This window comes from Amia ocellicauda, chromosome 2 (assembly GCF_036373705.1).
Source record: "Amia ocellicauda isolate fAmiCal2 chromosome 2, fAmiCal2.hap1, whole genome shotgun sequence".
Taxonomy (NCBI): Eukaryota; Metazoa; Chordata; class Actinopteri; order Amiiformes; family Amiidae; genus Amia; species Amia ocellicauda.
Genome location: NC_089851.1, coordinates 11,743,212 through 11,764,252, shown reverse-complemented (window position 1 = coordinate 11,764,252; position 21,041 = coordinate 11,743,212). Strand labels below are relative to the sequence as shown.

The 21,041-nt window shown below is 37.5% G+C and overlaps 1 protein-coding gene across 22 annotated transcripts in view; it reads left to right on the top strand.

Annotated features, from left to right (window-relative positions):
* The window catches only part of epb41l3a (erythrocyte membrane protein band 4.1-like 3a), a 91,498-nt gene that overhangs the window by 38,760 nt on the left and 31,697 nt on the right, over nt 1–21,041 (top strand). For all 22 annotated transcript variants that reach the window (XM_066718501.1, XM_066718511.1, XM_066718611.1 and 19 more), the window contains 2 exons: nt 10,320–10,501; nt 12,517–12,708. In XM_066718501.1, the coding sequence (XP_066574598.1) occupies nt 10,331–10,501; nt 12,517–12,708 (363 nt within the window). In that variant the 5' untranslated portion in view covers nt 10,320–10,330. The remainder of the gene's footprint in view (nt 1–10,319; nt 10,502–12,516; nt 12,709–21,041) is intronic.

Here is a 21,041-nt window from a genome sequence, read left to right as displayed (position 1 = left end):
TTTAATGGTAGGTGTATTTTAACAGTGAGACAGAATAACAGCAAAAAAATCCAGAAAAAGGCATTTCAAAAAAGTTATAAATTGATTTGCATGTTAATGAGGGAAATAAGTATTTGATCCCCTATCAATCTGCAAGATTTCTGGCTCCCAGGTGTCTTTTATACAGGTAACGAGCTGAGATTAGGAGCACTCTCTTAAAGGGAGTGCTCCTAATCTCAGCTCGTTACCTGTATAAAAGACACCTGTCCGCAGAAGCAATCAATCAATCAGATTCCAAACTCTCCACCATGGCCAAGACCAAAGAGCTGTCCAAGGATGTCAGGGACAAGACTGTAGACCTACAGGCTGGAATGGGATACAAGACCATCGCCAAGCAGCTTGGTGAGAAGGTGACAACAGTTGGTGCGATTATTCGCAAATGGAAGAAATGCAAAATAACTGTCAGTCTCCCTCGGTCTGGGGCTCCATGCAAGATCTCGCCTCGTGGAGTTTCAATGATCATGAGAACGGTGAGGAATCAGCCCAGAACTACACGGGAGGATCTTGTTAATGATCTCAAGGCAGCTGGGACCATAGTCCCCAAGAAAACAATTGGTAACACACTACGCCGTGAAGGACTGAAATCCTGCAGCGCCCGCAAGGTCCCCCTGCTCAAGAAAGTACATGTACAGGCCCGTCTGAAGTTTGCCAATGAACATCTGAATGATTCAGAGGAGAACTGGGTGAAAGTGTTGTGGTCAGATGAGACCAAAATCGAGCTCTTTGGCATCAACTCAACTCGCTGTGTTTGGAGGAGGAGGAATGACCCCAAGAACACCATCCCCACCGTCAAACATGGAGGTGGAAACATTATGCTTTGGGGGTGTTTTTCTGCTAAGGGGACAGGACAACTGCACCGCATCAAAGGGACGATGGACGGGGCCATGTACCGTCAAATCTTGGGTGAGAACCTCCTTCCCTCAGCCAGGGCATTGAAAATGGGTCGTGGATGGGTATTCCAGCATGACAATGACCCAAAACACACAGCCAAGGTAACAAAGGAGTGGCTCAAGAAGAAGCACATTAAGGTCCTGGAGTGGCCTAGCCAGTCTCCAGACCTTAATCCCATAGAAAATCTGTGGAGGGGGCTGAAGGTTCGAGTTGCCAAACGTCAATTCCAAATGCCAAATCCCTCCTGAGATGTGTGCAAACCTGGTGGCCAACTACAAGAAACGTCTGACCTCTGTGATTGCCAACAAGGGTTTTGCCACCAAGTACTAAGTCGAAGGGGTCAAATACTTATTTCCCTCATTAACATGCAAATCAATTTATAACTTTTTTGAAATGCGTTTTTCTGGATTTTGTTGCTGTTATTCTGTCTCTCACTGTTAAAATACACCTACCATTAAAATTATAGACTGATCATTTCTTTGTCAGTGGGCAAACGTACAAAATCAGCAGGGGATCAAATACTTTTTTCCCCTCACTGTATAGTAATATTCCTATTTGTACTTGGTGACCATAGCAGTGGGACAAGATCTAAAATCGTTGTCAATGTGCTTCATGTTGAAATGCAGACTTCAGTCACCTTTTATACCTTGATCTGCCTTATCTGTTGTCCACTCATTCAACATTTTTCCATGTGTTGTATGGCCAGTCATGTCAGTGAATTCAATGTGATTATAGTTGTAAGATGTGACCCTCTGGAATGGCTAAATATAGTAACTGCTACAAGGCAGTCCTATTGCGCAACGTATTTTGAAAGCTTACTGAGATCAGTCCGTCGATCCTGTTGAATTGCATGCAAAATGGAATACTTTGACCAATGAGACTGACAATGATTATTTTGAGCAGTTTGTGTAGCTTAAAAAGCATGAATCCTGATCCTGTATGTAGTGTTATTTTTCTGTCACTATAATGAATAAAACTTAATGGCATATTTCAGTAAAAGTAGTCTAGACCCATAGAAAGGTATCTTCTGATCTTCAATATTGATGCATATTAATGGCACAGTAGTTTGCCAAAGTTACTGTTAAAAGTAGATGGATGTCATTATAGTCCAGCTCCCAAGCTTGTTAAAAAAATTCTCAGCTTTTTAAGTAAATACTTCAGTTCCTTAATAAATTGTCACATCATTTGTGTAGTAAAATCTTTCTAATGTATGCAACATAAAACACCATATTGTAGATCCTGTGCACACAGTGCAGGCACTAGGTAGTGTCCTCATGTCCTTAGTTAATACAAAAAAGAGGTCAGTCAGTCCTGTCACACTGGTAGTATTTTCATCTGGTGTACAGCGATGCTTGCAGCACTGTGATCTACTTCATACGTCAGTGGGGGAGTATCTTGTCTTGCCATTTCAAAGATTTTTCTCTTTATTTTCATAAAGACCAAAGATGAATGCATTCAAACAAATGTCATACACTGAGATTATCATAAACATTTGCATAAAAATATGTTCACCTGTAGGTTGAAAACAATTCATTTTGTAAAAATGCATTTTCCCTTTGCTACATGTCTTGTTTATTTTCATGTGTCTTTTGAATCCATAAAGATGTTTGATTTTGAAACTACATTTGTTTAGCCATTTACGTATGCAGTGCTATGACTACATATAAATACCAATATTCTTGGCTACAGTTTCTCTCTAATGCTTATATTAATAATTCACTGTGTTCTGGAGAAATGCTCCATGGTGCCTCAATTGTCTTTTTTTTCTGGTGTCCCTGCTGTTCTTTATAGCTGTATAGTGGGGCTGCCATAGTAACAGCTGAATACTGTTAAGACTGGGTTTAAATAGATAAAGCACTGATTTACTACTCATACATGGGGTATAGCTTGTATTCCTCATTTGTGTCTTTTTTCCTCGAAACAGTGACCGTAAACAGCTGTGCAAGATGTTTGTACACAAATCCAAGTGGAATTCTTAAGTATTAAAGACAATTAAATATTTCCCTGCTATGCAAGACAAGCAAATTAAAAAAGCAACATGAAATCAAGCTCTGTTTCTGTTTAGCTCTGTATACCATGACAATATCAGCACTGACTCACAAATTTAATCTAGTTTTATTTTGATTACTATAACAAACATGACAATATGGATTTAAATATTTGGCTCTGTTTAAGGTGAGGATAGTCGCCACTAAAAAAAAAAAAATATATATATATATATATATATATATATATATATATATATTACAAAATCAATAAATCATAGTGTTTTTTTTTCATGTAATTTAACTGTTTTGAAGTACCAAGGTCTACAGAAAAGTGTTATCTGATTCAGAAACATTTGCTTCCTTCTTAACAAATTGTGCATGCTTACAATTATAATGGTTACAGGTAGGAAACTTACAATCCTAATGAGCACACAGTTAGAATAAAGTGATTAACATTGAGAAATTCCACTAATTAAGTCAATTACTCATCACTTCTTAAAAATAAGTGCCTTGTAAACTCTTATGAAACTTATTGTGTTGACTAGTGTGCAACATTTGAAGTCTGCAATTATAATCTAGTATTTTTTTTTGCCTTTGGACAAACTCCTCCACATTTCAAATGGCCTCTCTGTGTCTGCTGGGGGGTTGACCTTCTTCGTCTGAGATTGCTTTTTCACATATCTGTTCGAGCTGTGTCTATAGCATCTGTTTGGATACAGTATGTTTTTTTTTTTTCATGGCCGTCAATCTAAACCACTCATGGTTTGCATGGGAAAGTAAAGGATGGCAGTGACTAGACTAAATGAGAGATTTTGTTTAAAATGATTACAAAATATGATTCATAAGAGTAAGTGTATCACAGTACCTTGTTTTTATAGACTGTAAGTTCACCGTTGTTAACATGTATGCTTTTTTCAGCATTTGAAACACTCAAAAGAATATTTTTCTGTGTTTTGATTTAGTGGCGTCTGGGTGGTCTGGGTGTGATAGAAATAGTCTTCTATATAGACACTGGGCTTCTCCTTAGTGTTTCCAATCCAATTAACAAGCTGTAACATTCTTAACAGATTATCCACTTGTTGTCTCTTAACTGTGATTCAACTAGAACAATGAAGTTCACCCCAGTGACAGTGGTATCATTATCAACGGTGTAAACCATGTAATGTACATTTCTGCAAGAATATCTTGAGCATTTGTACCATTTATATTTCAACTTGGCAATATTTTTGGTGTTTGCAGCACCATGACTGCTTTTGATATTGATATCTATTGATAGGCTCTTAAAATACAGAGTGCATGGATTTTAGTTAATTAGTGGAAATAAAGTGAAGCTAATTACATTTCAGTCACTGGTGTTTGTTTATGAGTATCACTCACAGATTGCAAAACATTAATCAGGATTTGCTTCTGGACTGTCACTTCATCATAGTGTGTGATTCAGTGTGTTAGGGGAGATAAAGTATTCAAACTGTCTGTCCAAACAAGTGGATAGTTTTTATGTATTTGTTGATAAATCACATTCTGTTATACAAACGTCAATTAATAGCCTGAGTGTCTGAAAAGTTTAATTTGTTTTTTGAGAGAGGAAGTCCATTACAACCATTGATTCCCCTCCCTCCCTGATTTTAAAGCTCTCACTTGCATTGTTTTAATCCATACATAAACTGCCAAAACATTTTAATGTGAATTGTGATGAAAATCCAGCTTGATTGCTACCCTTTCTGAAGAAGTGATTTACCCTGCAGTTTGAGCAGACTGCTGCTGAGGGTGGAGAGGTGGGTATTCCCAGCTGGATGAAATCAAGACAATTCAGTGAACCACAAGGTTTGAGTGTAGAAAAAATAAGAAATAAGACCTGATTTTCTAAACTCACAATTATGCAGAATCCAGAGATCAGGAGATGGGAAGCTTAATTTAACATTTTATGTATCACACAGCTTCAAGAATTGCAAAATATTTTGGAGTAAATTCTTATATTGATACTTGTTTGCCTTGCAGTGAGACTCATTGTGCAACAACATTTTGTCTCTCTGCCTGTCTGTGTATCTAACTGTCTTTTTGTGTATTTTAGGAATAGGGACAATACAATATGTTTGTTTTAAGCTCTAAACTGATTTCTGCAATTTTTTGTTATTGTTTATGCATGTTCTGCAGTCCAACTGCACACCCTAAAAGGTGCATTTTAAGGAAAACTGCTGTTGCAATTAATAATCGTTTTCATTCTCTTTTCACTGTTATGTGTTGGTGTCCTGGAAAGACAATTTCCTTTCTTCAATTGCATGGAAGAGAAACAGTGTTTAAGGACCGGTTTCTCAGTGTGTGATCACTGTTCATTACTTTGGGCATTGCTTTTATGGAGTTGTGTGGTTCATGTTTTTTCTCTCTCAGTTGTCATATTCCATATTTACAACCAAGTTCAAAGCCTGAAACCTAATGAATCAGGTTTCTAAAAACGTAATTTTCAGTCCACTCGTCAGCTGAAATACACTTAGATTACACACATTTTTTTTTATAGACCAGGCAATTAAAAACAAAGAAAATAACAACATATTCCCTATCCGTGCTTCTGTTGGAAGAAAAAACTTTAAATGAATGGTGTCCAAACACCCTGTAGACCACAGATATGTTTTTTAGATTAATATATATTCACCATTATGAGTCCATTTCACCACCACTTGACCACAGTTTGTAAGCCTTTAAATCACTTACAATATCAAACACGAAAAGTGCTACAAATTATATAGAACAGCCCACTGATTATACCCAGAAAAGGCTCCTGTTGTGTGAAGTATACTTTTATTGGTGCACAGAAGCAGTCTGAAAGTGACCATTTGATTTCATCGTGGTCTGTTTTGGTTTTCTGCCAAGTTTATACACCCCCCCCCCCCCCTTCAGCTAAGCAGCTGCTTGTATACACGAATAACCCCATTTCCCCTCAGGCTTTGGCCAGGAAACATTGGACAGAAAAGACTATTTAGCAAACTAAATTTAGGCAAGTAGGTTATTGCCAGATGCATTTTACCTGTAGTAAGCATCATATTGTGAGCTTTGTTTACTGTGGAGCAGTGTGAGTTTGTACTGTATTGATAGTAGGCTTTTACTTGTCAAGAGTTTTCCTTCACTTTGCAACAAATCACAGTACCACCCCTTATTAGCAATTCTTTCATTCTGAAGATCCTCTAGCACCTTAACTAACTTTACAAATTAGGCAAATGGTAGTAATTGACTTAATTACAAGGAGAGTTTGCATGTGTTTGCTTTAGCTTTAATGTGTGTGGATAGTGTAAACGTAATGTATTATCGCTTGTAATTAAACGTCAACTCAAATTTGAAAATAACGTCCCATTATGTGCCAACGACATGCTTTGAGGGGGTATTATGGAAATGCTAGTGTATATATTCCTAAGGCTGAAGTTTGCCAGCAACACTGTTTTGTGAGTTTAAACTTGAGTTACTGAGTTTGTCTAAGGAGACTGCTATATTGCGGTTCTGTATCACACTGTGTTTAGCACGCTGAGCGCAGCATTCATCAGTCACAGGGGGATAGGAATGATATTCAGTATGGCAGGAAGATAAGAGGGAAAGATCATTGCTTCCGATTGCAACATATATCTGGACTACAGATAGCAGATGTTGAATTTAAGGAAATTGAACCTGATTCTCCAGGGATGTTTTGCTGATTTAAGATGTTAACTCTGCTGACATTTTGTCGGTGCCAAACTCAATCTTGGTTAAAACATAAATAAAAGCAGTTACTCTTCGGGTTCTACATGGTTTATCGTTGAAATGCCTTATTTAATTTCACTACAGTATTTTATTTTGTGTAACTATATTCCCAGCTTTAATATCCACTAATCTGTAAAACCTAAAGCAGTCCAACTCGCCTCATCTATCACTAGCTTTCGAGAAATGAAGACCATGCACACGTGTTGTCTGAAACACACTTTGGCATGTCTACTGACCTTTATTCATTAGAGTTCAGAGCACAAACAGTACACTAGGGGCACAGAATGGATTTAAATCGGTAATCTCTTATCTGTAGGGAACATCCTGCTATGTTCTGCATGCCTACTTTATTTTGTAGTTGTGTCTGGGGGAAATTATATTTCAGCAAGGGTAAGTGTGTCGAGGTTCAGTCTCAGAGAAGCCACTCCGATGCTTGTTTGTACACAGGTGCTATTCCCTGGCATTAACGTAATAATGCATTAAATTAAACGCCAACTGAGATGTACTTTTACTAATGAGCATGTGTAATCGCTAGTTTGTGTGGTGATCCGAGAGCTTGTCATCACCAAGCAGAAGGTTTTATTGCTGGCTTGTACGAAGCAGTCCAAGACAAGACGCTTACGTCAATATCACAGGGTTCATCCTTCATGCTGTTATAGCCTAGACTTTACATTGGGGCTTTAGATCAAGTACACAAGAAGCAGCCTCCATGCTGATGTTTCTTTCATAAAACTGCTTTATATCTAGTTACTTGGTCACTTGTTGACTTGATGAGAACATAGAAGTAATAACTAAATGGCAAGTGCAGCCCATTAAAAACAATTAATTTAGTACCTGCCTGTAAATTCATCACACCACCAAGATGGAGGCTTACTTTATTTGAAAGCCTTGGGGTGCCATACCAAGCTAATATAATATAATATGATTAGGATAATTGTTTCTATCCTAATTGACCATTTCATGGTACTTGGCAAACGCAACAAAAAAAAGTTTAATGAGAAAAAGATGAATGGTTTATTGTATTTTGTCTGAGTAGCTGTTTGACCTACTTTGGATACAATTCGATGAGTGTGAAATCAGTTTCTGCAGAACACTGTTGTTAATAATATTATTATTATTATTATTATTATTATTATTATTATTATTAAATATTATTATGCAGTGTGTGTTTATGCTGACCATCAAAGGACTGGCAATCCCACCCAGGGTGAAGCAGGCCCCTGGGCCCTGTGTCTGCCAGGTTAGGCTTTGGCTCACCACGACACTGTAGCGGATGAGGCGGTGATTGAATATAGATGAATAGATCTATAATTATTATTATTATTAGGATAAGTATAACCACATGACCACCACCTCCTGTTTGCTCAGTGCCGTGGGCAAACTCTGTAATGTGCAGTGCAAAGTATATAATTCTGTGCTCCAGCTTGCTGCCGTGAAAAATTGTAATTAAACTGGCTGATGTCAGCTGCATCCCCCTTTTGTTCCAGCAGTTTTGTTCCAGCATCTCTGTCATTTGCAACAGACAGGCCTTTGGGCTGTGATTCTGCCTTGTGCAGAAAGCAGATTCTCCAAACCACCGCAGAGGTCTGTGCAGCTCAGACAGTAGATATTAGTTTAATGACCACATTAGTTCAGTAGGGAAACCTCAGTGACAGATGGATGTGGCAGTTGTTTCACCAGCACCACTAAAGTCTTAAAATGATATATTGTATTAAAGCCTATGTGAAGGCAGCTACTGGGTAACAAGTGCTTTCTTTACACATCACTGCACTGTATGTTGTGGTTACAAATGGCAACACTGAAGTTCCTTGTAATAGAGTAACTTATATAGACAATTGTTTAAATCTGCTCTGCCAGTCTGGGAGAGTCTGTCCCGATTTGATTCTGAATAACTATCGTTTCCAAGTACTTTCCTTTTATGCAGTAATACCCTTTCCTTGAATGTAACCTGTTGATATAAGATTAACTTAATACACTTTAAAACAAGGGGTAGGGAATCCCAATAAAAAAAATCTTCTCAATTGTAGCTACTGTGCGTACTAATGTTCACCCTATGGGTGCTGGGATTGCTGAACTGGATTTTACTGGACATTCATTTAAGGGAAAGTAGGCAAAAACAAGCTGATATGGTGTATGGCATTAATAGCATTGAGAGCTCGTCATTTCAGTACTGTAACACTGAGAGTTGGTTTCTATTTTTTGTTCACTACTGTAATGTAATCTGTATTACAGTGGACAGCGTTTAGGAATATCATCATACAGACAGTTGGCACAGAGAGAGATTTTAAACTATGGTAGACATGAGAAGCGTGTAAGCTTCCAAGTTCGTGTTGGTCCCTCGTGTATACTTACCCCCTCCCCACCCCAGTGCTACTACAATATAATCCTAGCTAGATTCTCACTGTCATAAACTGAAGTGAGTTTGAACCCTCAGCTTGCAATGTCCGGTGTAAACACACTGTACTAAAAATAGGATGCAGTGACTCAGGGGCCATTGCCTGGAATGACAGCCCTTACAGACATCTCAACTGTTCTAAACTCAATCATACTCAATGTTTTCAAGCGCTATATGAGAAAAGTATTATTAGCACGTACTGTGCTATGGGGTTCCCATGGCAATCCTTTTGAAAAGCACATGGTTAAAGTGTATCATTGTATCAAGTCTTTCCTGATGGGTGAATGTCTGTCAAATGTACAAAGTAGGTCAGGGTTTGCAACTGTGATAAAGAATGTGTCAAAAGTTCCCTCCATTTGGTTTAGATTAATGTGTCAAATTCATAATTTTATACTGTACACAGTGCAATTTTTCAATGAATAATTTCTACATCAGTTTAATCTTCACAACTTGCAATGTTAATAAATTAAAATACACTAAACCTACGGTATATCACCCTAACCGTTGGTATAATTTGCAAGCACTATTATTTACAGCAAACTGCAGAACTGAGCTGGAGCTGGAAGATGTGCTTTTTTTGTGGCAGATTATTTGTGCTTTCATCATATTTCATGAACTGTAAAATAAATAAACAAATGAGAAATTTCCTGTTTTGTGCCCTCCCCTCAAATAAAATCAGTTCCTTCATCAAAGATAAAGGTAATAGTCAGGAAACTATTTTGTTTCTTAATCAGAAATGTATTTGTGCTAATTTCTCTGCACAGTGGATTGGATTCGTTACAAAGTGCACACTGTTGGGTTGGTCAGTCAAAGGTTGGATAGATCCTCATGTTCATGATAGAAAGATGACCAAATACTTTTACAGTTTATTGACAAATGTATAATGTTCAGTGCATCTCTCGTAAGATAAATCAGTTTCAATAATTTATTTCTGCTTCACCAACACACATGCTTGCAAGTGGGCCTTCATAATAAGTGGTGGTCTCCATTTTAGTGTTGTTCTATACCTCTCCCAGAAAAACGATTTAATTTTTACAAACCATTGACATGAACCATCGTAAATCCATATCTTGCCATGGTGAATTAACAGTAAAATTGTCGCCATTAAGTAAATTACATTCAGAACTTCTCAGCGACTTCATCTTGAGTCCTGGTGGGTGGTGGTGGAAGTCTGGTCTGTGATTTTAAATGCGTTAGTGACTCTGAAAAAGGAGAAATGTAAAATATAAAAAAACAGTTGACATTGTGCTTGGATTTACCGGTTTCGCTTCCCCCCCTAGAATAATCCACCATGACGACGGAATCAGGGTCCGATTCGGAGTCCAAGCAGGACCAGGAGCAGCAGGGAGGGGCCACACAGCCGCCAGCCCAGCCACAGCAGCCGCCCAGCCAGAGCCAGCAGTTTGACCCGGAGCAGTTCCCTGCTGCCGCCGCACACAGCACGCCTGCCAGGAAGGAGCAGGCAAGTGTCCAGACCGCTGCTCTGAGCTTGTCGCATGGGTGAACAGTTAAACAGTCAGACAAGCTCGGGATGAAGGCTCAACCTCCTTCCAAAGGACAGGCTTGGACGAGTTCCAGTCTGGGAAGGCTGCAGTGTGTAGAGGGGCTGATTGAGATGTTAGTGATGTTATCTAGGCATTTAAGGCACAGGGTGGCAAAATACTTCTAAAAGGAGAAAGGTACTTACCCCATAGGTTGTTTACATTGTTTTGTTTTCAGTCTCTGTGTATGAGTTTGGTGAGGGTCATGTATGTATTTCAGACATTGTCTATATCACTATGTACATGTATATCCTAGTGTAACATGAGAAGATGGATTAATTTATATAATATTGTATTTTGTTAGCCTAAGACTCTTCGGTTACACTTCACTTGATTAAGCCGACCTTAATGTAATTTTCTGTTTTGCCGTGAGTGGTATTTTTGAAATCTATTTTTAAAGAGAGTTTGGGAGTTAGCAGGACAGATAATCTCACGGCAAACTGTGGAGTTGTTTTATATCTTGTGTAATTACCAGTGTGCTTCTCAATACTTCATCTCCACCAAGGGTCATGTGTTGAATGCCAGCCACTGTAGACCGTGAACCACGGATAACTCTGATTCTGGGATCGGTCTGAATGTAGAGCAAAGCTGAATTCTAAGAATAACTGAGCAAGGAGACATTTAGTTACGTCGTGTTATTCTTCTTTAATGACTTTAGCTGAGAAATTAGCGTTGGCACATTTAAGTCTTTCGGATATATATTTATTTTTTCTTTAATATATTCATAGAATAGACAGGAGTCCTGTTTAATGAATCCTCTGACATAATTTCTCTAAGGGCACAGTGACCTCTATCACCAAAGTTTTTCCACCGCCTCATGTTAACCCTTAGACGCCCAGTGTGACATATGTCATATATTTTTGCCAAGCTTGTTAAATGTTTGTTTATTCTCCTAGTTTACCTGGCTTCTTTATTCTACATATGTCATGGTGCATTTCTAAGTGGAAAAATACAGGATATAGACAATAGGGGAGAGGGCTCACATATACAATCCATTTTTATTGGGGTGTGGATATATATTTATAAATAGAATAACTGAATACTGGGAATGTTTTCCTGAAGTGTATTCAGTAAGCAGTATTTAAATACTGCAATCACATCAGGAGTTATGAACAACCATTAAATGTTCAGTTAATACATCTGGGCTAAACAACACTAATTACAATAAATGTTATTTATCAATTTGCATTGATTTAGTTCAGCTCCTAGATAAAAATCTATGATTAATTCACCGCAAAATAGAAACGCTGTGATTAAATGTTTCTTGACATTTCCAAATATCAACCCGAATGTTCACTTGGTTTTACATCTGAATCAGAACTCCTAGTTATAGCTTGCAGACATCATATTTCATGACCACTTGATTAGTTAATAACTTTGTAATTCACAGTTCAGACGGCTCAATGACGAGCTGTGTTATTTGGGGGCGGAGAATAATTCTTGATTTACACAGAAGAATGGAGTTTGTCGTACAGAGGACTTCTCAGAATATTTTCTAAAAATGAAATAAATCGGATTCATTTTAAAACCAGCAGGATGTGTTTGGAGTCTCCGCTTTTAGTAAAACATATTTTGCTTGAACTATTTCAGCATGGTTTCTTATGTGATTGTGAACATTTGCTTTAATAGATTCTTTGGTAACCTTGGACATCCATTCTAAGCCCAGAGGATGCTGATTATTTATGATAATGTTCAGAATAAATAAGGCACCTACCTCGTGATTGTTTTCATTTTGCAGACCTTTTTCAAATCCAACCTTTGGTAAATTGAATAATTAGTTTGTATCTTGAAGCAATGCCCTTTTGTATGTCACTGTATGTTCATGAATATTACTTCATAGTTGCTTGTATATAGTTGGTAGCTCCTTTATTTTCCCATGGGTTCTGTGTGGTTTTTGTATCTGCCCATTTACATTTGTGAATGTTTTTGCTTGTAGAACGGAGACAAAGACGGAGAGGCGGCCTCAGTGGGGAAGCACGAGTACCAACAGTTTGAAGACGACAAGGCATCTCAAAAGTCATCATCTAGCAAACTTTCCAGATCCCCGTTAAAGGTGGTAAAGAAACCCAAGAACATGCAGTGTAAAGTTACTCTGCTAGATGGATCAGACTACACCTGTGTGGTGGAGGTAGGTAGTGTTATTGATTTTGTATCAATACAAAAATCTGTTTTTCCACAAGACATATTCACATGGACATTTGACATACTCATACCAACCACATCGGTGCTAATTTAGCTAAGGAACCTGCTGATTATGAAAAGACATTGCTATTGGCACACATTTTTCTGAATGTTTTTTATTTATTTATTTATTTTGGGGAAAAGAACATTAACACAATAGCTTTTGAGAAAAACTGGGGTCCAATTCTTTACCTAAAACACCAATAATATCTACAAATCTGCAGAGTTACTTCTTCATTCTTGGATTCTTTTGTTGTATTATTTTTAGGGGGTCTGAGAGAAAATACAAGGGGCGGCTGACGGTGTTTTGTCGGACTGTTTGACCGTGCCGTTACTTCATAATGTTATTATTTTTGGGGGGGCTGAGAAAAAATACAGGGGGTCTAGCAACGCCCCTGTTCCTGTCTGCTGCAAAAACTCTCAAGTACTGTTTAAATACAGACATGATGTATCCTCAGAAGGAGATAGTTATGAGTTATGCAGACACCAAACCGAAACAAGAAAGAGTAGAACATTCTTTGTCCATTACTGCCTCAATCAATCAGGTTGTCTCGTACATGGCCATATGAGTGCTGAGTAAATGTCAGACTGTGTAAACGTTTCACGCCTGCCTTTACAGTGACAATAGCTTTTTGTTTAGGAAAGTTTATTTAAAATGGACAAGTAATAACTTTACAACTATGTGTGTTTGCCTTAGAAGACCAGCATAATGAATTTAAAGAATGTGGGAAAGGAGCTTAATGCCATTTTATATTAAAGTAAAGACCATGAGGCATTGAGTAATGAAATATCAGTGGTTTTTTTTTTTTCAAGGTGTTTTTGATGTCTGCAAGTAATGAACACTGGATTTAACCTTCATTTAGGAGGATTAGCCCGAGTGATCATAAACTGATATTAGCAAAATGTGGATATCTCTGCAGCAGAGACTTGGTGGGCACATTTCAAGTATTTTCTGAATACTTACGCTTCGTTTCCACTGCCGAAGTGGCGGCCCCTTTTTCTGAACTATTAGTGAAGCAGGCCAATTCAGAGGGATTGTGGCATAGTAGTAGTTTCAATTATGTCCAAAGTTGATTTAAGTAGACCTTCTTACTTGTTTTGATTTACATCAGTATGCATTACCATTTTCTCTGAAGTCATATTTCAATGTCCAATTACATTTTATTCTGGTTGACCATGAAACCTGACAAATCATCAATAGACAAAATACAGAACTGACCATCTTTTTTAAATTTTCTTCTCAAAGAAAGAAGTGTCAGTGTAAATCCACCAGTGAAGCTAGATCGATTTGAATTATAGATCATCTTGGTAATTTCGTGCAAATTGCCTGTGTGTTTATAAAGAACTGCAACATCTACTTCTCTTCTCTAAAGGACATGTTTTATCATATCCATGTTTAAGACTTTATATTACATTTGTAGAGTTTTTTGGGGGGACTGTATCACCCAAAAATACACTTCTACCAGCATAATAGAACTTTGTTTAGAGAAAATCATTGTTACTAATTATTTACAGTTTTCATATAACCCTCATCATGGTAAATGCATTTAAATGCTAATTTTGGGTCTGAATGTATAGGTTTTTTTTTGGTGCACATTTTCATTCAAGTAACGCAATACTGATTCATCTTTAAGTTCCTAAACTGCAAAGTGTCATCTTCCATTTTGATCATAGTTCTTTGCCTAAAGGCTTTAAAAAATAGTTCATTAAAAAGACTGATGAAGCATCACAACACATCAGCCGCACATGGGAAATATGATGACAACTTAATTTCACAGAATGTACAAATAAACTGTTTCTTTACACATTGATTCAAATAGGCATCACTCACAAATGGTGCATATTTTTGGACCATGATTGAAAATACACTCTAGATTTCTGAAAATGAAACATTGACTCAGTTGTTGAACTAAAAACTGATGGGATATCTATGAAAATAAATGTTTCACACAGAATAAGTATATATACAAAAATAATCTGTATCATTGTGAGCTTACTGAAATCTACCACTGTCTACATTTGAAGATAAACAGACAAGTCAACATTTTCAATATGAAGTATGTTTTTACTGGTCTAAATAATTGTGTGCTATGGTGGTTGTCTTTTAATGCGTTATGGGCATATATCGATCCCAAAATCCAAATATACACAGCAACCTTGCTAACACCATTTAAAGTTTCATCCCAAAATGTCATTCACATTTTGAAATTACTGTTCTCACACCATTGCTCTGTTATATAATAGTTATCACCACACCATAGTTTGCAAACAATTACTGTGACAGATGCATTATATTATCAGGATGACACGTTAAGTTATATGAAAGGACATCCCTTTAAGACAACTATGTTTGTACAACACAAAGTATAGCAATCTGTTACAACGTTTATATCTTCAGAAAGCAAGTTAACATTTCTGGTGGTGTGTGCCTTAATATAATGAGTTGTTCTTTGTTATGGTCTTAAGTGGAAGAGGCATGTTATTGTCAGACTACTGCTGTCATGTATCGAAGAATTTGCATTTTGGCAGCTGCTTTGTTGTTTTATGGCACAGATGTAATGGCTCTCCACATTTGCTAATTTATAACTTCAGTACTTGAATTATAAAGGCTGACCGAGTTATTGACAGAGGCAGTTCCAGTGGCCTCCCCTACTAAATTATTCCAAACATATTTGCATGCCCGACTGTGGAGACCATTTTGCTTTCTCTTAACATGGCTGCTGTGTTGTCAGAAGAAAAGAAATACATTATCATCACTCTACCAAGAACTTGAAACCAATCTACTTAGAAGGGTTTTATCATTGAAATGGATTTAGGTAGATTAGTATTGGCTTTAAATTGAAAGCTCAAACAGCTTTTACAGTCTGTTGTCCTGGAAAAAGAAAGAAAATAAAAAGTTTTTTTTTGGGGGGGGGGGTGGCATCTTTTTCCTTAGTGCATACTGAATGCACAGCATGGCTGTTAATTGGTTTTAGGCATCCCAAACAACACTCCCTTCACTCACAAATAATAGGGGTCACCCAAACTCTGCCATTGGCAAATCAGTGTTGTGTGCACAGAGGATGGAAATAATAAAGTATAGGACATTAAATACCCATCACTATATGTCTGTTTTCAATGCATTCAGCAGTCATCATCTAGTGTCGCACATCCTACTAAGCCGTTACAGGCTAGGGGAACTTTAATTGCTTTTGGATTAGTGGAGTTTAATGCATTTAAATGGTTAGTTGCAGTGCCGGACTTGAAAAGCAAGCTATCGCAATAATCAGGACCTGGAGTGGTGCAGGAGATCAGGAGCTGAGGGAATAAAGAGCTGTCTAAAACCTCACTCAACGTAATTATTGTTACCTTTAAAGACTAATGCAGATGCTAATAAACAATCAAATGTAATACTTTATTTTTAGGTACCATACTTTAGTATATATACATCTCTCTCTATATGGTGCCTTAAAGAAAGATATATTATCAAATTTCAAAAGTAATTTGCAAAGCTATAATCATGGTAGTGTGAGCAATTTAATTACCATAGGGCAGGATTACATTTTGAAAATATTTGTGCCCCGAATAGTTCACAGAAGCATTAGTGGTATTAAATTGAATAATTCACACACAAGTAAACTTCTGGGGAATTAAAACTAAGAAGATTTGTGGTGTGAATCTTTTCTAAGCATTTTATTCAGTTTCATAGTATATTTAATGTAACATCCTTCTGCATATTTCAGGGAGAGAAGCCATTGTCCTCCTTGTTTATATAACATTTCTAATAGATACGGCAATGTTATAGTTACAGTTCTCTCATCATTATGTTTGACCTGTCTTAACCAACATAATTGTGTTAATTGGTCAAATGTTGGCACCACATCCTGTATGCAACAGTAATGCCAGGTTTTGCTAATATCTGGCCAACATAGCTGCAGTAACCACAGTGACTGATATTTGCGGCAACTAAGTTCTCTTTTATATATTTAAATGTATAAGGTAACCATTTTTTAATCGAATAAGAAAATCTAAAGAAATTAAGATGATGCATTTTCTTGGGCAGTGCTGTCACAATCTAGCAGTAGTGTATTATCAGTAAAACCCGAAGAAACGGACATTACACAATATAGTATAGGGTAACAGATTATTTATTTATTTATATAGTTATTTACTTATTATGTGACTTGTGTTTGTTTGACTAAAGCACAATGTGGTTTATACATTCATGTGAACAGGGAAATATTCTCTCAATTAGTACATTTCATGAACGGCAACAGCAAGCTACAGAATTCTCAATATCTCTTTCACAGAATGCAAATGTTTTTTTGTCCTTCTCCCATTCAACCCATAATGTATATGTTATTCCAGGATAATTGTCAAATGCACTTATCTAGTTATTTAATTAGAACTTAATGGGTTATTCTATAAGTTGTATATAACACATTACATTTTCTGTGTTACATGAAAATAGCAGCCTCTGACTTAATTAGGTCACACATTAATCAGCTTCTGTTGTTAACACAGTGTTGTCATGGTACACAGAAGATCACCTGCTGTGTTCTTAACAAATGCATGAACATGGTTGGCTAAAATGCCAATTGAGAATTACATTAGTGCTTGTTACTCCATGAGATTTGAATCACAACCACTAGATCTTGGAAATTGGCCTGATCCTTTGTGTCCAAATTAGAGGAACATAAAATCTCCCCTGCTGGCTTGCCTTCATGCTTGAATATATAAGTCTGTTACTTCTGTGGAAACAGGCATGTCTGTGTGTATTGATATTTGAGACATTGAAAATCTTACAAATTGTGCAAACGCAACATGTTGAATTCAATTGCCATTGGGGACGCCAGCCAAGAATCCAAACCTGTGTGTGGGTTTATGTGTACAGCTTGTCTACTGCAATGGGGGGAATTTGGCTCTCTCAAATGTGACATGCTTTTCATGACTCTAGGACAACTGAGGCTATGATTATTTGCTTGAAAAGAATCTAGTTTGTGATTTGAGACATGTCTCTTAGCAGCCGGTGATACAATTTCCAATTTGCATTTCTTTAAGTTATTGTCTGTACTTACTGTCAGTGTAAGTCGCATTGTGCTCAAAGTGTAGTCATCAAAAAAAAAAAGTGAAATGCAGATTTTTGTGTTAGCCCCCAAAGAGGGACTAGTAAATACCTTTGGAAACAGATTGTCTTTTAAAAGACATCTTAATAACGTTACTGAAATGTGTTCACACAATTTAACCATTAGATAACTGCTGCAAAGAGAAACAAAATCATTATGCAGGAATCAGTTTCCGGATGAAACCAGAACAGTTATGTAATGAAATGGGAGCTAGTTGGAGGCAGGCATCAGTTTCAGTTCCCTTATGCTATGGTTGCCTTTAGGGTGGTATTCTGACCCTGCGCTGTTAGGAGAGAGATTACGCTATCAATGGAACAGCTGGATTATGATGTACTGAATTTGAAGCATCATTATGTTTCGTGTATTTTTTACATTTGGACGGCAAAGAGAATATATGACAAATCATTATATTACAGCTGCAGCAGGTCAGTGGTGTGGGAATTGTGGTAATGGTAAAATGACCTACCCAAATTGTCAGACGATTATTTTTGTAATTGCAATCCTGAAAACTTGTACCCTTGAAGGAATGAGTATTTTTCCACAGGATGCGTTTCTAATTTTGCTGCATGGAAGTAGTTTTTTTCACTGGCGTCAGTGCCTGCCTGGGTTGGTTTCTTTGCCTTGCATCTCACTCGGGATGGCTTGGTTTCACTGATGAGTGAGCTTTGCAGTGATGCGAGGGATTGGCATTGAAACATGGGGAAAGATGGCTGCTCTCTGTCTGCCTGGTGCACACACTCCTCCAGCTGTTTCTCGCCGCTGGACGCAGAGAGATCCAAGGGGGGTTGCAACACACAGTTTAAAATAACCTCACAGCCAAGCATGTTGATTGCATTACTTACAGAAGAGAGCCTGGTGAGGCGCTGGATGACTCCACGGCCTCTTGCATCTCTCCAAGTAGAATAATCGCAGCTACACGTATACTGCTAAGCAGAGTAAACGCGTCTCCCCCATTTGGTTTAATATAAGGAAGTCATGTTATCAAACTTGGCAGATGTAATTAAACTCTGCCAAAACATTTGACATTGGGGTTGTTTTTAATGGATTAACTGAAATAATATAACTTAATGAATAACATGTACAACTGTGTAATTTACTTTAGATGCATTTTAAAGCAGGTGCTGCATTGTGTACATCGTGAGGGGTATTCTCTCTGTGATCTCATTTGAAGTTAAGAGGATTTTTATGTTGTAAGGCATTGGTACATTTTTTAAAGCAGGACATTTCCAGGAAAAGTGTGCCTTTAAAAAAAAAAAAAAATGAAATCAAGAAAATGTAGGGGTCTCTTATTGATAGACGATACATTACTGTTTTTAGTGTTTTATACTGCTAATACAGCACTGGCATAATAGCAAAAGACAAAACCGCATCAAGATTTTTTTTTTTTTTTTTTTTACAACAGGATTATAAAGTACAGGAAAGCTAAAATGTATCTGTTGCAGAATCCGGAAAGTGGAGGTTCGCAGTGAGGTGAAGATCAATGTGCTTTATTGTGTGTGTGATCCCTCAGTGCCCTTGACTCATTCATGTCTAGAATGCTTCTGGAAAAGCCGCTATGGTGTGTAAGTACTGGCACTCGATCAGGAAATGTCTTTACAACTCAAAGAAAAGGAGTCTAGTAGTGATCCTTTCACATTTCTCTGCTGTGTTGTGCTTTGTGTTGTTTTCAACAGCCTTGAAGTGATACAATGATCAGCCCTTTATCATTTTCTCGTGCTGCGTTAAGTGAGATTGAGCAGCGCACTGTCACCTACCCTGGCAACATTCGTTTTTCAAACAAGTGGCTGCTTTCTCATCAGAAGATTGCTCACTTCTGATCCAGGCGCAGGCCTAATAAACCATGGGAAACATCCTGTCCTGTGACTGCAAGATCCAAAAATGCCTCTTTGCAGCAAGCATATTTGCTCTTAGTTTTCATAATGGGTCATTAAACACTGTCCAGTCTGGACTTTCACACATTGTGTTTTCTCTTCTGTGTATTTTGGTTTGAAACGTTTCTGTATTTCCAGAGAGCAAATAACTATTCTACAGCAGCCTTTCTCAATGTCCCACGATGTATATAGCTCTGTTTTACCTCCCAGAAAAGTCTGACTGATGAATTCTGTGAAATGCTTCATGCTCCGTCGAAGGGAATGTTACATAATAGTATGTTTAATACATAATCAGATCTATAAGTAATTTTTTTCTTCATGTATCCAATAAAAGTCAAGTTAATACTTTAAAATTAATCTATGCTAAATACTGAACCAGCAGCTCCCTTTTGGTAAGTACAGCTCAACCCTGTTACTCTTCTCTCCAAAAATGAAAATAAATAAAAATGTGCCTTTTGTTGCTATGTCTCGCAAGCATAAATGTACGATTTACACATTTCTAATCTGTTCGGGGAATTCTGGACCTTGGTAAAATAAGAGATTAAAAATAAACAGTGTAGTCCCCCTTACTTCAGTTCATCCTGTGTTGCCTGGATACATTGGAACAAGCTGTGTATGTGTGTGTGTGCATATGTGCCCACAGAGGCAATTCGCAAATAACATTTTCATGTCATTGTGTTTAGCTGAAAGCGACTGCATGTTGAGGTCTATAATACTGACTCTTGTGGCCCATCATCTCAGGATGGTCCAGCATTCCCTCAGATAATGCACTGAGGTCTTGCCTTAGAAAAAGTAGCTCAGGACTCTGGTCATCTCCCCAAAGGGGCAATGAAGGTACTTGGTGTATTCCCAGAATGAGGTCAATGCTATTTTGATGTAGCACCAAATAATTATAAATGATAAGGAGCTTAATAATATATATCCTTAGGGTGTCCATACATTAAATATCTCCTAATTAACAATTGTATAATATAACTTTGCATTTCTACAGCCTTAAAATAGCAGATCCACTACTCTTGCACATGTTGGAAGAGCGTCAAATAATAATGTGTTTCATGGATTAAATCCATGATATGAGAATGGATAAATGGTTCAGCTGGAAGCCCTCGGTAGACTCGGCACTGGAGCAGTCGACCTCCAGTTGATCAAAAACGATAATGTAATTAGCTGTAAGTGTACATTAGTTGTACTGGTTTGCCTTTTTAAATGAATTGTTGCTGATTCTACATTTAGGTAATTCCAGATATTCTAGTGTGCATTGGTTAGTGGGGACAATCCTGTTGTAGATGGATCAGTATTCGTAT